The sequence below is a fragment of the Aythya marila genome, assembly GCF_965140915.1.
Source record: "Aythya marila genome assembly, chromosome: 4".
NCBI lineage: Eukaryota > Metazoa > Chordata > Aves > Anseriformes > Anatidae > Aythya > Aythya marila.
Window position 1 is genome coordinate 60761756 of NC_139045.1, and position 17464 is coordinate 60779219.

At 39.1% G+C, this 17464-nt stretch overlaps 2 protein-coding genes across 2 annotated transcripts; one reads left to right on the top strand and one right to left on the bottom strand.

The window, feature by feature from the left end:
- Window positions 1-1377: 1377 nt before the first annotated feature.
- Window positions 1378-5925, bottom strand: CLRN2 (clarin 2; the record flags this gene model as incomplete). Its single annotated transcript, XM_082758643.1, has 3 exons — window positions 1378-1643; window positions 2097-2276; window positions 5673-5925. The coding sequence occupies 3 exons, from the start codon at window positions 5923-5925 to the stop codon at window positions 1378-1380; spliced, it is 699 nt and encodes a 232-aa protein (XP_082614769.1).
- Window positions 5926-6798: 873 nt separating this feature from the next.
- Window positions 6799-15478, top strand: QDPR (quinoid dihydropteridine reductase). Its single transcript, XM_082760066.1, has 7 exons — window positions 6799-7035; window positions 7169-7261; window positions 8301-8397; window positions 9352-9492; window positions 11814-11922; window positions 12443-12526; window positions 14594-15478. The coding sequence occupies exons 1-7, from the start codon at window positions 6949-6951 to the stop codon at window positions 14697-14699; spliced, it is 717 nt and encodes a 238-aa protein (XP_082616192.1). The 5' UTR covers window positions 6799-6948; the 3' UTR covers window positions 14700-15478.
- The last annotated feature ends 1986 nt before the right edge of the window (window positions 15479-17464 follow it).

Below are 17464 nucleotides of genomic sequence, written 5' to 3' on the forward strand. Positions count from 1 at the left end.
AAGTGATAATTTCCCAGAATAAAATTAAGAAAACATAGTAAGTGAAAATGAAAGACCAGTGAGACTGTAGCTGTGACAGAAACATTCACACCGGAATATCAGACCAGAATCATCAGTGTGATGTCAGAAGTAGATTTATGCTTTTCTAGCAAGAGCACTGCATGGAGAAAAAGTTTTTGGAGTTTACTGACGTGCGTGGTATCATCTGTGCAACAGCCAGAACAAACACGTCTAATTGAGGACAGCATCATCCAGAGACAGTAACTGAAGGAAATTGCATCCATTTTGATTTACCTTGTAAAATTACTTTTTTTTGTTTGTTTTGTTTTTGTTTTTAATGTTAAATCGTAACTACTAAAAATCTCAAAGTGTTTTAGTAGTTAACCTCATTAATTTTGGAGTGACTCTTATATACAAATAATAGTTTCTTTGTTCTTTGAAGAATGGCTCCATAACTTCTCTACATCCTTCATGGAGCATCTGCATATTCTGCAAGTATTAATTAAATGGGTATTTCCAGTGCGTATTAAGTACTCTTCAATTTTATGGAAAAATAGGATTTTACCCATAATCTCTTTACATTTCTGGACAGATACACTTCATAAATTATTTTGTTTGGGATTTCAAGTTTTCTAAAGTACCCCCAAAGAAGCCTTCATTTCCACATGTTGATTATATTATGCATATGATTAGGTAGGTCTCTATATGAAGCATAACTAAAATGTTTTAATAAGGTAACTTTATATCCAGTTTATAACACTTGATATCAAGTTCCAGATTTTCTGAAAGTATTTTATGATGTAAAGGGGAAAGCTGCAAAGGTCTAAGTGATAGAGTTAGCCACTGTTAATCTTTGTTTTAAAACTGTATCACACATAAGTAGCCTAGAAATAGGACTAAATCTTCTTTTTCAATGCAGTTTATAGCTATTGAACGTCTTATATGACCCTCTCAAAAATATCCAGATAATTCTGAGAAGGTAATTGGCAAACATTCATCCTTTCTGTTTTAAAATAAGCCTATATTATGAAAGATTTATTACAAACATATTTTATTTCTAAACAAAAAAGATAGTTTAGGTGAAATTGTATTATCACCTGTGTTCTAAAATAGCTAAAATGCAGATTTTGTAAAAACTGTGAACTCTATAGGTCAGTTTTGAGAATAATATTTGCAGTATTTGTTTTTCCTGCTTTCCCACACATGCTAATTGCTGGTTTTGTAGACTGACCTTTAAAAAAGTACTGCAGATTTTTACAATTGGCATCTTTACTCATGTCTATACCAAAATTCTCCATCCAAAGCAAAAGCTGACAAGTCAAGAAGCTGTTTCTGTCATGATAGTTCACTTCACCAAAGTAGTCTTATGCAGATTTATTAGTACATGATATCTTCTGCTGTAACATTTGCTTCTTCTGTCTTAGTCTTTATTTTAGGGAAATGAATACCACTAATGGCTATTAGCAGCAAGTTCACTGCATGCGCTGTGGCACTTGCCACACAAAGCCAAAAACAGTCTTCAAACCTTTCTTCTAAGATAACAAATTGAAAGGCGTTTTCCCGAAAATTGGCAATTCTTTCTGTGAGGCGATGAAGTTTTACAGCAGCCATAAAGCCAGTGACTGCAAGTGCTATAAATCCACCTGCAACAAAAAGAAAGAAGTATTTACCATTGTTGTCAAAACAAGACATGCATTTTGGTTGTGCTTCAGAAGGACATATTAAATACAAAAGCAGGTCTTAAACAGAATGTGACAGACTTAGAGATGGCTTAAACACCTTCAGCATGCTTAGCCTTTAATGTATTGCCAAACAATACAATATTAAAATAAATTTAAGTTTATAATAAAGGACTTTTATGAGTTATATGAACCATAAAGACTGGCATTTGCAGCTCCTGTAAAAAGTTGACTAGACTCGATATGCTGAAAAGCCATCTGACAGCTCTCTTTTGATAGATGAGAATTCATTGGTAACTTCATTTTATTCACAAGTATTTAAGTCAGGGAGATATCGAGTAAGGCAAGAAAAGAAGTTTTACAGTTAACATTTTCCTATGAACATGACTGGTGAAAAATACTGGTGAATGAATTTACCTGCAAGTAAATTCCAAAGGCATAGTCCTGCTGGACCCTTAATAGCCCGGTAAGGAACTTTTATTGCGTTAAGAATGCAGAATCCAAAACTGACCAGAGAAAAGCCCATGGCCACACAGAGGAACATTATAATCATCACATGCAGGCCTGTATTCAGCTTTTTCACCATATGTGGGAAAACTGTCAAGAAACAAAAAAAACAACTATTCAATGTGTATTTTTTTCATGACAACAGTAAACATCACACTCTACTTATGCACCAAAGTCAAATTATATGTAAACAAGACGATTTTTATAAAACAATCGATTCAGGTAGTTACACTCATGATGTTTTATTTCTCACTGCATAAGACAAACTAGGGATATTCTACTACAGGAACAATCACTCACACAGGATCTGTAAATAAGGATGCAGGGTTAAGTACTCTGTTATTTATCTAGTTTTGTTCGTGTATTTATCTCTGCTGCTGTATTGTCTGTTGCATTCATTTCCGCATCGTTTTCACCTCTGCTCTCTGCCCCAAACTTCTTTCCTTTGAGTTTCCCATTCCTGTCCCATGCTCTTAATCTCATGCCTTTGAAGTCCAATAGTTCAGTTTCCTTGTCCAGCTCCTTGCTGTCTGAATTAGTGTTACGTCTGCTTGATTTAGTTTCTTATATTATTCTTCTTTCTATCTCTTCCTCTCTTTAAAACGGGCTCCAGTGAGATCCACTCTGATCCACTTCCTATTTCCTAATCCCACAGGTTTCCACTTTTAAATTCCCTTCCTGGTTTCTCATCAAGTGTTTATACCTCTTTTATGTGTTTCTGGGTGTTGGACAGTATTTTAGTTAAACTCATAGAAAGGATGCAAAGTGCCACAGTCAGGGCAGGCTTGGCATGAAGTATTCACAGGTTTTGTTATACACACGAGCTCTTCTTTGGCAGCCTGCCTGTCTGTAAAGGACAGTGACTTTATTAACCTGTTTTTATCTTAACAGTTACTTTGGTGGAAGGCTACATCAGCCAGCAATAGGGAGATGCAGAACATGCAAGAACTCAGGTTATCCTGCAGCCCTTCAGTAACTGAATCAGAAGAAACATGAGGAGGGAATTGTAGACAATGTGCTGACTGACAAGAAAGAGAAAAGCTGATCATGAAGGAACCTAAAATACAGGCCAATCGAGAAAAGCCCTTCAAATAATGCAGCACCACACATTCATACATATTTGGAAGGACTAACTGCCTAATTATGTCACTAAAAACAAGGTACGTCATATTATAAACAAATAGATTACTTCCTATGCTGCATAAGTGAAAAAAATAATCCAAAGAAACCACATATAATGCAGGCAGAAATAACTGGTAGATGACACAGCAAATATCAAGGATATAATGTGATCATCATGACATTACAGAATTCCGGTAGATTATTCAGAAAACTTCATACTGTACAAATTCCATACAAAAATCCATGATTCAACAGCTCTTCAGTAATTAATTCTGGGCTTATAATGAGGTATGGTATACACAGGAGCTACAGGAAAGACTCCAACAAGAAGAAAGGAGGGAAGTAGAAGAGGAATGGGAAGCCAGAAACTAGCTTACTTTCCCAGTGGAAAATAAGTGCCTGTAAAAAAACAAAGCACATGGAATTTAGCTTTATTATAAACCAGCAGAGTTTTCAGGGTGGTTCTAAAGATTCCTTTGTGTCTTTTCTGAGGCTCTCAGCCAGGTCCCAAAGACATGGGCAGTGAGCCTGTCTTAATACACAGAAGTAAGAACCCCGAGGAAGGACATTGCCTTGGGGACTGCGGACACATTCCAGCTGTTTTTGCTGTACACACAGAGAAAATGTCTGACTTTTCCAGTTTGTTTGCAGGGCTTGATTCAGATGTCAAAATATATGCATCTCATGCCAATTTAGATGGGCTAGGACTTCCAGTAACAACCACATGGATCTGACATAGATGACACAGTATGTATAGGAACACCTACAAAAGGTGGTGGATTTAACAGCTTTGTAATACTGTCGTGATACCATTTTGATGCCAGTGTTGTGAAAGTTGCAACCCTTATAGAGGTATTAAAATAATTAAAAGGGAAAGTCTCTGGCACATTTGTTTACCTAAATGCATGGTTGTGTCCGCTGCATTTATTGACCCAATTTTACAGATCTAATGGGAAAAATTCTTGCTAGCTTCAGTGAGATCTTTGTCTGTCTAAGAATACCATCACATCCTCCAGATATGTATTCATACAGTCAGTGGTGAGGGTGGAATGCTAGGCCTTCTTCTCAGATTGCAGAGTAATTAATCAGAAAGTTCACTAACAAGGCTAGAAAGTTGTACAAGGAGAGGAGGATCAGCTACCTTTTTCTTCATTCTCTTTGACGTTTATGGATGGGTTAAAGAACTGGAACTATATTTCTGAATACCTTGAAGAGAAGAAGCAGCAGCAGAGCAGGACAAGCTTTGACCTGTTTGCCAGCAATTTTGGCTACTGAAAAGCAGTTAGTCCAAATTCACAGTGTAACAACAGGTCACACTGATCTAAGTTTCTCTGTTTCTCTTCACCACTCCTAAGACCACAGTCGTGCCTGCTTTAAAGACTTTATAGCAGTGTTCGTGCAGCTGTGTAGGGAGGCAGTATAGCGGGATGAGTTTATGGGAAATAAATAGATCTTTTGCAGGCTAATTTTCAGCAAGCTTAACTCCCTGAACTTCCTCACCATACAACTACGCTAAGTACCACAGCCATTGCAAAGGATGAGCCAGCACTGCTGTGCAACAGGGGAGGGTAAGCTTCAACTTCTATTGGTTTAAGTTGCTGCAGATCTATCCACCAAACTAAACATCTTTGATAAAAAAATATCATTTTCACTTCAGCACAGGATGTGTGAAAACTGGAAATCATCCAAAGTCAACATCTGACAGCTTTGGAGAGCTCAAGAAAATCTTTGACATTTCTACACTTTGTATGTATTCACCATTTTTTTTCTCTTTGAAGTTACCAGAAAAGAAAGTAAAAACTTCTTTAACATGTTAGTAAAGTTAGGAGTATCTACAATGGCAGACATCTGTTTTGGGACAGCTAGGGAAACACACAAATGTGGCCAGCTAAATAAATCTCTACTTCTTAAAGGAAAAAAAAAAAAAAAAAGAAAAAGGGAGCAGTTTAACAAATATGGCAAAAATAGAGGTACAGATATTGCAGAGCAACACAGCATGGAAAAGTTTCAGTCAAGGGAAAGTATGACTTACAGGGTCATCTCCAATCCTCCTATAGCTCAACCTGGGAAATAAGACTGAAAGGGAACCCTCTTCACTCTGTTCACAAGACTAACAGGAATTCCTCAATCTAGCTCTAGGGATTTTTTTTTTTTCTTTGATTCCAGAATCACAAAACATAATCAGAGAGAAAACCTAGCCTGAAATAGCACTCAAATCCCAAAGCACACAGACCACAAGTAAGCCACAATTATACGTTTAATAATAATGATTTGCTCTTGACAGGTTATGTAAACAAAACGACCAGAGTGCTTTTAAAGTTGAACTAGACATTTGACTAGAGATTCAACCAAAATTGTACTTACTTGTGAATTTGGAACGACGCCCTCCCAGCCCACACTGGCGTATCTTGCCGCCCCTAAAAAGGCCATAGTAAATTTCTCCCATGAACTTGACCAGCTCTGGATCTGTGGCATTGACTAAATCAGCCCCTGTTTTGCAAAGCATCTTTCCAGTCATCCACCTTTGGGTCCCCATTGCGACGGCAATTACGATAAAAGACGCAAAACTTATTGTAGAAGCCAAGGCAAATAAAGTCTTTTTAAAACAGCCGGGCATCCTAGTGGTTTCAAGGAGTCATCTCCAAGGCCTCTCTTCAGTAACTAGGCACATTTCCCACTTTTCCTGTTGCTCTGAAATCCATGAACGAATAGCAAGTATTTCAAAATACATCTCATTGTATTTCAAAGCTCCAGAAATTAAACCGTACAGTTAAAAATCAAGTCCAAAAAGATGTTTTGCTGCGACAGCATCCTGAAATGGTTGCAAACAACAGCTTCGTTACCCTGTCATGCGGTGGTGCAGAAAGTAATCCTATATCTATTGCATGGCTAATGTTTCACCGGAGCTTTAATTGTCCTGCTCAAATGGCATCAAGTTCTTTACCATAACCACGTGGGATGAAAATTAGAAGCATTTTTTTAAAGATGATTAAAAACATGGGTAAATATCCGCGAGGGACAAAGCTTTGCAAACGTGGAGTGTAGCAGCAGAATCCTGCTGACATCTCGGCTGTGTTAAGCTACCTCCTCCTGGTGCTTACTCTGTCCCTGTGTAAATGTCAGTGCTGTCAGAGCCACCAGGGCTGGCAATAACCCTCAGAGCGATGTCCTTCCATCCCTCGGCCTGCTAGCTGAGGTGTTTAAATGCTGTTCAGGAGGCTGTGGTTTCACACAGGGACCTGCTGCCTGCACAGGGCCCTCCGTGCAGGGTGGGGAGGCACAAGCAGGCAGCAGGGCCTGGAGCTGGGGGCTGTGGCGAGGGCAGTAATTCCACCTAGCAGCGATATCGAGCAGCACTGAAGAAAACCGGCAACAATTGCTCGCACTCCTACAGTTACAGCCCCCTACAGGCGCCCGCTAATTAACCCTCCCCTGAGGGAACACAACCCGCGGAGGCTGAGATTAAAACCCAGCGGCTCCTCAGGGCTCAACCCCAGCTCGTAGGCTCCTCCTGCTCCCGGTGCGAGGCGGAGGCAGCCGCCAGCCCCCCCGGCCCCGGGGGCGGCCCCTGTGTGGCGTTGGAGCGAGGCGAGGCTGGGGCCGGGCCAGAGCCGGAGCCGGAGCGGGGCAGGCAGCGAGCATGGCGGCGGCGGGCAGGGTGCTGGTGTACGGGGGCAGAGGGGCTCTGGGCTCGCAGTGCGTGCAGTACTTCAAGGCCAGGAACTGGGTGAGCGCCGGCAGGGCTGCTGCGGGCCCCGGGAGGGTGGGCGAGACGGGGCTGCTTTGGAGGGGGGGAGTTAAAGGGGGCGAGAGCGAAGGGTGCCCCGCCGGGCGCTAACGGTGCCTTCTCGCCGCCCCAGTGGGTCGCCAGCATCGACCTGGCCGAGAACGAGGATGCCAACGCCAACGTGGTGGTGAGGACGACAGAGTCCTTCCCCGAGCAGGCCGAGCAGGTGGGAGCGCGTCGCGGGGTCGGGGGGAGGTCCATCGGGGAAGGGGTGAAGCCCCTCGGTCCGGGCTCCATGCACTGGGTTTACACCCACTCGCCATAAACCCTCTCTTTGAGAAGCACTGAGGCCCCCCAGCAGTGAGCAACCCGCTGGTTTTGGTACCCGGCTGCTGTACCCTGAACTCAGGGGTGCCACCATTTGCCAGCTACTTCTTAATTCTTTTTATTTTTCACTTTCCTTTTAACTGCTTGGAGGCATGGGTTTGCAGAAGAGCTTGATTTGGGAGTTTAGAAGTTACCCTATGTTGTCACTCAGAATGTGTCGCACTTGTGTATTATCTTCCTCTTTGTTACCTGAAGGGCTGCGGGCAGAATGAGATTACTTTAATCAAGGTGGATTAGGACATCTTGAAACGCAGCACTCCTTTCTCAAGTCCTGTCTGTGTTGTATAGCTGGATGGTAATGCTGAAAACATTTCCCAGTAGGGTTTACACTGTGACAGAAAATTGACAACCAACAAATTCATTACCAAGTGCAAAGTCTCATTTGAAAGAGAAAGAAATACTGGGTATTTAAAAGCCTACATACTCAAATCCAAGGATGTGGTTCATAAGGAGGCTTTAGTTGTTTGTTTCTTGTGCTATCATTGGAAATGTCACAGAAGCAGTGCTGATCAGACCTGGAGTTTCATTTCCCATATTATTAAACAGCACAGTGTGCAGAGAAGAACCTGTCCAAAAGTAAGTCGCAAATGAAAAATGATGGTATAGGTAAGGATCAGATCTTTCAGTCCTGCTCACATCAGTTATTGCCAGTGACGTCGCACACTGTGCAGTCTGACTTACATCTACAGTTAGCTTTCAACTCAATTATTGAATTGATAGATCATAAATGTTAATTTTGTGCAGCTATTTAAGTTGCTGTTGTTCGTTGTTTTTTGTTTTTCAGTTACATAGTTGAGTAATATTAAGGCATTCTTGGTATTTACTCTTTTACCTTACAAATTCAATGTTTTCAGAATGTTTTGTTCTGTGTTTTGAAGGTGACAGCAGAGATTGGGAAGCTTCTTGGTGAAGAAAAGGTGGATGCGATCCTGTGTGTAGCAGGAGGATGGGCTGGAGGCAGTGCCAAAGCTAAATGTAAGCCGGTGCATGCTAGCAAATACATGATTGAAATCTGAGAGGAATCCTTAAAAATAGTGGTAATAAAGGTCTTTGAAATCATCTTTTATCCTGAGTCCAGAAGAAGTTAGCCTAATAGTGCAAAGTAGTTCAGTCACAATGTTTGTGAGCACTCTTCTCAATTATCGGTGCCTGTTAAATTTCCAAAACTTCATGTGCTATATAGAAGAGTTCAGCATTATCTCTGAACTAACTTTTGCCAAGGTTATGTGCGTCAGGCATATTACATAAGATACTGGCTGAGTGGAACTTGATCTTTTTGCCCAAATCATTGCTTTATGCGTAAAACCTCAGTTGTCTGATGCAGTTCTGAGCTATTATCATACAATACAGTGTTGGAAGGAGCTGTCTGATGACCAGAGGCTGTGCTAGAGGGGGACAAAAAAGTCCTCAGTTTATAAAGCTTTTAAATATATAATATTCAGGAAATTGTTTTATGCTTTATGTACTAGTGTAGAGACTTTTTTTTTTTTTTAAAAAAGCCTTTCTGTCTGGACTAAGTCTGTTAAAACGTGGTGTTTTCCTTCCCCTTCCTTGTTCAGACATCATATGCAAAATTTTCACTTTAAAGAGAGAATATGAGAAGACATGCACAGTTAAATCAGAGTGAATACTTTTATAGAATTGCATTATATTGGATTGTTATAAATTTCCACAGTAATTTGAATGAGGTGATGGATCATACCCTACTATCCTTCCAATAACATTACTATGAATTAAGGTTATTTTGGGATCAAGTGATCAGCTTGATCAACTGCTTGATTCAGCTCCTTTATCTCTTGGAGATAGAAAGCATGTTTTTATAGTACTTTGCATAGTACTGTTGCACTCTGTGATACCGTAGGTATCACATGGAAATCATAGGTAGAAGTCTTGTTGTTAAGTTACCTACCTAATTCTCTTCCAAATCAGCTTTGTACAAAAACTGTGATCTGATGTGGAAACAGAGTGTTTGGACATCCACTATTTCCAGTCACCTAGCCACAAAGCATCTGAAGGAAGGAGGTCTTCTGACTCTGACAGGAGCTCAAGCTGCTTTATCTGGAACTCCAGGTAAAATGCCATGCACGATAACTATTAGGACATAAGCAGTTCTAGCTATACCTTAGTCTGTTCATGAAAAAAAAAACAGTTTGTCATCTAATAGAAATGGAAAATTGCTGCTGAAACGCTTAAGGCAAGTGTAATTTTACAGATGGCAATACTGAATCTCTTGAAACAGGAGTGCAAACAAAATCGCTATTAAGTAATGCTTGACATGCATTCATGAAATATGCTTGGCTAATACGCAGTACAATAGAAAAAGTAACTTGGAAAATTTTGAAGTACTGTGAAGCACACATCAGTAAGTATAGTACTTAAATGAAGTCAAATATCTTATTTGCGTTCTGAAAGGCAGAGTCCTTAGTTGTCCAGTTTTTCAATCAGTGATGACTCAGCTAATTTTATTAAACGTGCTTGTCCTGTTCATGTTCTGATTCCAGTCCACCTTTGCTTCAGACACAGATAAGCTTGTTGACTTTCAGCTTTGCCCTTCGGTAGCTATTTAGTACAAACTTTTTCCTGAGATTTTATTTTTTTCTCATCTCACTCCTAGGCGTGTTGGTCTGCATGGAGAAAATCTGGGAACAATTTAAAATTAAAAAAACAGCAGCACAGAAGCCCACAGGCAGGGAAAGTTTTTGTTGAAACAAATGCTCTTATTTCTCAATCTTCTTCTAGTGTGAATTCAACAATATTTTGATGAGACATAGCTATTATTTTTTTAAATAATAAAATTAATGAATATTTGTGAAAGCCTTGTCTAAAATAGTTCAGGAGAAATATGCTGTGTTCTCTAGTTAATGCAGCTGTAAATACAGTAGATAAATCATCTGGCCTAGTCTGAAGATAAAAGGATTATTTTATGTGAATCAGCAGACGAATAATTTACTGTGTACTACTGACTGACAATATACAGATGAAAAAAAAAAAAAAGGGAACTGTGGCAAACTTTCATGATGTTTTTTGTTTGGTTCATTTTGGGATGTAGGGACCACAACACAGGAATCGGTGATTTGCTTTCATGTTTTGAACTGGCTGTTTTCAACAAGTCTGGAATTAAAAAAGAAAACACATAGCAGTGCTTTGGGCAAACACATGCAACTTGTTAACATCAGGAAGAATTGGGAAAGAAATGTTACTCAACTTTTGTAAATATGCCTTGTTAGTCTTGTTATTACCAGCTATTATGGAAGGAATTATCTCTTTTGTTTTCGCTTACTGTGTTTTTTTCTTTTCATCTGTGAAAATGCTGAGTCACTTAATGCAAATTGAAGATAAATGAAAATAATATAAGTTATAGAAGCAGTCTGATAGGGATAGTGAAGAAATACAGGTTTAAGAAAGCTGATGGTTTAGAGAAGAGGCAAGAGGGAACTATGATAGAAATGCAAATATTTTGTAGTCATAACGAAATGTTAGCTACCACTGCCCATGATTCCTCCTAATAAACATGTTTGTTTTACAATATGTCTTAACTGAATATAACAGAAATATTTCTACAATGTGAAACTCCCTGTGTACCTTCATTACAAAGTACTTCCTCACAAACATTGAGAAGAGGTTTTACAGTTGTGTAGATGGGTAGAAAGGCATCCAGTTGTAGTACATAAAATACACTTATTTTTCCTACACTCCTAATCTGTTAGGCTACTTGGCAGATACATACCATGAGACATCTCAGACCTGGAGCACCCTGATAGTCCAAATCTTGTACGTAAGCAGTGTGCAGGATGCTCTCCTTCCCATGCATCTTACACTGCTAAATACTGGCTGCCTAGAAAGCAGCAGTGTTTGGGAAGAAGTTGGTTTTACATGCAGGTTATTCAGTCACTTTGTACTTTTAAGGGGTATGGGTTGTATTTGTTTTTCTGTTTGTTTGTTTTATAGTCAGGATACTGACCAGGTGAACTACTGTTTCAGAGAAAAATGAGCTGTATCTGTTTAGGTCTAAAACTGCAAATACCTTAGTCATGCTTAAAGTTAACAGGTGATTTATTTAATAAAAAGCTCTTCACGCTTACTAGTTTAGTTTTGTAACCCTATAAGTCCAATTCTTCAGGATGCATTTTGGAGCATTAGCTGAAGATGCATAACTCAGTAAGTTTCTTACTTCTGTAATGGTGAGTAAATTGAACTTTGTGGTAGTTCCAGGACATCTAGTAAGAATTGTTGGGATTTTTTTCTTAAAACATATTTTAAGTTTGATTCTGTTCTGGCTGTGGTAAGTGATCTGACAAACAGTAAATTTAAGATAACAGGAGTTTCTGTCATAGTGCTGGTATTGAGAGCTGCATTGATTATGCTCTAATTTGTCTGTTTTTAACCGCTAGGAATGATTGGCTATGGCATGGCCAAAGGAGCAGTGCACCAGCTTTGTCAGAGTTTGGCTGGTACCAATAGTGGCTTGCCATCTGGTTCTGCTGCTGTTGCTGTTTTACCGTAAGTGATTGCAGTCACCTCTGCCTGTATCATTTTATTTAACTTCTACTGTAATCGTATTGATATGGGTGTGATGTCCTGTCCAAAGTACTCAAATAGCTGCTTAGACTGACATAGTTTCATAGGGAAAGGATGCATGTTGAACATATGCGAATAATGATGTGCAATATATCCTAAAAATTATACTTTTTTCCTTTTCTTTGCAAAACAGTAGTGGATTAAAATATCATTTGATTTTAATGAGCATGAGAGAGACTGGAAGGATCCGTGGGCTAAGTGATAACCTTAATGGGCTGGATGTCATCAGGAAGCCAGGTAGCTAAGGGGTTATAGGCTGTGATCCTTTGATATACATTGAAGCTGATGGTTATATGCTGTTAACATATGTAGAGGATGCAAAGAAAATCCATACCACGTGGTATATAAAAGTTGAGCATATGTTGCAGTGATGAATAGAAGCAGGTGGCTCTTATCAGAAACAGTATGTACAAATAAAAGTTTTATCTCATTTTAATCACAGGGTTACCTTGGATACACCAGCAAACAGGAAATCAATGCCTGACGCAGACTTCAGCTCCTGGACATCCTTAGAATTCATTGCTGAGTGAGTATACATGTGATAAGTAAGCAGTTCCTTACTGGGCCTTTTCCTGCTGCATCCTACTGCATGTTGTTCCTAAGTAGCTGTCTTGCATTGGAGGGTTTGGGTTGTGTGTGTGTTTTTTTTTTTTTTGTTTTGTTTTGTTTCCCCATCATTTCCCTGATCCTGTATGTCTTCAAATCACATTAGGCCTCTTGCACAAGCTTCCTAACTGGAGAAAATTAGCTCAACTCCATCAGCTTCAGCATTTCTACACCAGTTATAGTGACAAGGCAGATAGCCTTAAGCAGTTGGAAGCCAGAGAATCTCATATAGCCAGTAGACAAATTAAATTACAGACAGCAGATGCAGGAGTTTGTCTCAAAGGTAAACTGCAAATAGGCATGTAAACTTTGGTGTTGTTTATTTTAACACTATTACCCAGTTTTTGGTGTGTTAATTTGCTTCTTTTCACAGTTGGAAAAATTCCTACTCTTGTTTAGAAAAATTTAGTCAAGGTTTTTGTTTTTGTTTTTTTTTTTCCATTATTCAAAAGGCTTGTCCCGAGTGATGTTTCAAAATGCTGAAACTTCAGCTGCAGCTTATTCAGCAACAGGCTGAGACAATGTTTATTGTTTCTAATTTCTCCAAGAGATGGTGCAGAATATGTGCTGCCTTCTCCAACATGATGGAGTGTAGCAAAGAAAATAATGGACACAGCTGTTTTGCCTTTTTGAGGAAAAAATGAAAAGGAATCAACTTCCGTGTTGTAAAGGACATAATGTTTTTCTTTACTCTCACTAATTCAAAAGCTTTTAGAACTGACACTGAAATAGCATTTACCTATTGCTACTTGTTCAGAGTAGTTGTGGCATTTAGTTTTCTTGTGATGTGAATTTTTATTCAGTTGGATGTCAGAGTGGAAAATATTTTTTGGTTTGAGAAGCTTATACAGCTGTTCAGTGTGGTTCTTTAAGTGTCCCATCAATTGAGTTTAGTTGACCTAAAAATGTTCAAAAAAAGTTCTTTATTGTGCTTAACCAGATGTTGTGGTTTTACAAATTAATTTTTAACTTCTAAAGAGTTTTTCCTTATGGGAGAACTAGGTTCAGTGTGTTGTTTTGTTTCTTAGCTTCCAATTCTCTGAACTTAAATCCAGCTTTGAAAACTGAAAAGTTCACTGGTGCTGAAAGAAAGAATTCTAGTGTTGTTAGGATTTTGGTAACATCTGCATCGTAGAAAGGATGCAGGAACTCTTTTTCTCATGAGGTTCTTGCATTTTGAAGCCTGTTGTATCCATATATGTTGTGTCAGATGGCAAGATGTTCCGAAATGGCGGTTGCTCTGTCTACAATAGTGGAAAGGCTGATGGACCTGAAAAATGTTGTTGTTTTTTTTTTTTTCTCTATTAGTTTTGATGAGTGTTTTGATAAGTGTTCTGGTGTGCTAACTAGAATGAGATCATCTTACTCAGTGTGTGTTGGATGTCTTAGCGCTTTCTGTGCTTATGCTGAGACTAATTTCAACATTAAATACGTGATGGCAAATTGGCAGAAAAATGGGCTAAGAAAGAAGGACTTGGAAAGAAAGGGTACTTGCACAGGTTGAAAGGCAAGGGGGTAGGTGGGGCAAGAATGAATAGAGTACAGAGATACCGGGGGAAATGAAATTATTTAACCTGTATGGTTTAGCCTATAAGGCTAAAATATGGTTGCTAAACCATATTCCCAAATTTTTTACATGTTATAAAGGCAATTTAAGTAGCCACTCCCTCCCCCTTTTCATGTTTTTTTTTAACTTGGGAAAAACTTTTTGACATCTTCCTGTTTTTATGCAACTCCTGGCCTTTTGCTTTGAAGTGTTCTGAAAATCCTGCATATGTACTATAAAGCCCTTGTGATTTCTCTGGACCTCTGTCGTACTCTGAGGGTCTGAATCCAGTGATTGTACTGCTAGTTTGTGACATGCATAGAAATCACTACAGAGAGGTAGGAAAAGAAGGAGAATCAGTAGGCTTTTATGACTGATAGCGTGTGTGTGTGTATATTTTCTCTCCTCCTCATTCTGTTTTTTCTATTTATTTTAAAACAGAACCTTTTATGATTGGATAACAGGAAAGAATCGACCAAATTCAGGGAGTCTAATCCAGGTGATAACTACAGGAGGGAAGACTGAACTAGTTCCAGCACATCTTTGATGTCAGTCACTTAAGATGGTGAAACTTCATCAAAGAAGAAGCTATGGAAAGTCTGACTGCCAGCATAATTTGGATGGTCTCATGTATCCAGTAATTGTAATCATGTCATTATTGGAACCAAATCTGAAGTAGTATTTTTGTGCTGTCTGTTGTGAGCTGTCTGCATTTATTTACTGACAAGTACTACAAGTACTACGTACTTGTCCCTAAATAAAAGTTGAAGGCTTTAAAGTCTGTAGATGCTCAAATCCTGAGCATTGTGTGATCACTTACACATTTTTTCTGAAATGGGAATTGTGCTTATGTTGTGTAATCACATATGTAATGGTTGGATTCTTTTCTCAGCCACTGTTTCTGGCAAGTTATTGTGAATCTTCCAGGAGTCTTCTTCTTTCTCTGCCTGGGAACATAGCCCCACCCGTGCATATTATGTTGACTGTAACTGTAGGAAACGTGGTGATCATATATCCTTGTCTTGTAACACTTTTCTTGTGAATGTTCCACTGGAGTTAATGGAACTGTATAGGGATGGCTTACTTGAGAAGGACTTCCTAATTTGCCTTAGAGTTTATAAGCTGCTATCAGGCCTACAGTCGTAGGATAAAACAGTGGTTTTGCCAAATGTCTGTGCTTTTTCAAACAGGAAAGAACCATAATGACTAACACAAAGTGCTATAAAGAAGTATAAAGAAAAAAATACAAAACCATCTATTTGAGGAAAAAAAAACCTTCTATTTGAACATGTTTTTTTGTGCTAAATAAATGTATATTGTTTTACATATTGGGCTGTCTCTATCACTGTAATACAAAGGGGAAAGGCTTTCAGCTGGAGGAAAAGTTCAGAAAAAGTTTAATTCCATTCTGCACTTAGATAATATCTCTACATGATGTAGCTGGATTGAAGTATTGCTGCTTCTGTGCACAGGCTTACATGGAACCAGCATTGCCAGGTTTTGAGAACGCCTTGAAAATAGATCTCAAGTTCTATCTAAGTCGTATTTATTTATTTTAGTTACCTTCAGGGTTGTGCTGGGCATAGCTCTACTGCCATGAGTCAGGAACCTTTTCTCTTTCCCAGTAAGAAAAAAAACCTTCAGGTGCCCATGCTGATTTTAACATGGTCAGATGGCTGTGTGATTGCCTTTTTCTTGTATGACTGTTGCTTTACTCATTTTGTTTAGCTGGATGGTATAGAGGGAAAATTCTATGTCTTGTCAAATCAGTCAAGAACTGTCAAATTATGGTGCTGCTTTTGATCTTAAATGGAAGACTAGCAACCATTCTGTGTAAGCAGCAATTTCTGCAGGTTAAGAGTAAAGACAAACTGCAAGGTACTGATGAGGAATGAAAGGGTAAAGTGTTAGTATATTATTCTGGAAAATTGAAGAGCTATCGTACTACAGGCTTGCATCACTTGAAGGCTTCCCTTTGCCAAGCTAGTTGAATTTCCAAATTGCTTTCAATTTGTTTGTGTTGTGTCTTCTCATGAACATGTATTGAATCAGGTCTCAGAAGCTCCCTGAAGAACAGATCAAACGCTCGAATTGTGAAGGGAGCGCAGCTTGGATTCCAGATCTGTGTTTATGTGGCTGTGTAAAAGTACAGTCAAGGACCTAGCAGGCTGAATGACTTATGGGTATCTCTGTAAAACTGCTGTGGCAAAAGATGGTAACATAGTATATGGGACTTAAGACACTAACAGAGAATCTTTTATTTGCTATGGGCTACAAGTGCTTTTCGAGCATCTTTGAATAATACGTACATACCTGGACCTTAATGATATTAATAACATGGTGAAAAAATTCCACATGACAATAGTCATTAACTTAAGTTGAAGGCTGTAAATAACCAACCCTGAGATTATACAGAGGGAGGAAGGGACAGCAGGTTTAAATTTTGATAAAGAGCAAAGAGTCAAAAAGAAAATGAGATGCGATCCATTGCCTGATTAATTTCTTTTCCATTAAGACAACCTGGTAGTCCTGGTAGGAAAACATGAGGCAAACCTATTTCAGACCTAGCTGCTTCGGATGTGTTTTGCCGGTGTCAGAGATAAGGCCTGGAAAACAGAGGTGGTGTTTACACTATGCTACAGAGAGGGTTGCCAAGCCTGTGGTAGCCTAACCAGGTTAGTTATCTCTTTTCACATGACATGGTATGACTGCAGCAGTGCAGATCTAGAAGCACAACTGCTGTGTCAGGACAATGGTGAAATGTAGCCACTGTAGCTTACAGTGCAGAGCACTGTCAGGCATTGAACCAGCTGTGTGTATCCTGACTACTATCTCACCTAGATAATTAAATGAAAGGCTACAGTCAATGTAAGAGAGATAAGCTGTATAAGCTCATGAGATGGAAGAAATCCTTGCTGAGTGGCATGTGATGTAGTAACAGGTAGATCTTCAGTTAAGCTTCCCTTCTTCCACTTCTTGTCTGAAGGAGGAGGAATGGTAGAAAATGTGGCATAAAAAGTGTCTACCTCACAGTCCTCACTCATCTTGTACTGGTGCCTGCTGGAAAGTGTTAATCTAGCTATAGAAAAACACAGTATGCTGACTGTAGCAATGTAAGAGTGGTGAAATATGCTGTGAATAGTGTTAAAACATAACTATGAATGGAAGAGTTGGATGGATTGCTGTTTAGCAATTGCAGGTATCAGTGGAAAGGTACAAAAATGGCATTATCAAAGCTTGAGAAAAGAGAATGGTGTAGGCAAGTCAAACTCATGGATAGATGTTGGAATCGATCCTTACAGGTCCCTTCCA

Excerpts from the sequence above, each read along its gene's own strand:
- QDPR (XM_082760066.1), top strand. The coding sequence starts at position 6,949 with ATGGCGGCGGCGGGCAGGGTGCTGGTGTACGGGGGCAGAGGGGCTCTG. Across the intron at positions 7,262-8,300 it reads TCCCCGAGCAGGCCGAGCAG|GTGACAGCAGAGATTGGGAA; the intron begins GTGGGAGCGCGT and ends TGTGTTTTGAAG. Across the intron at positions 12,527-14,593 it reads TCCTTAGAATTCATTGCTGA|AACCTTTTATGATTGGATAA; the intron begins GTGAGTATACAT and ends ATTTTAAAACAG.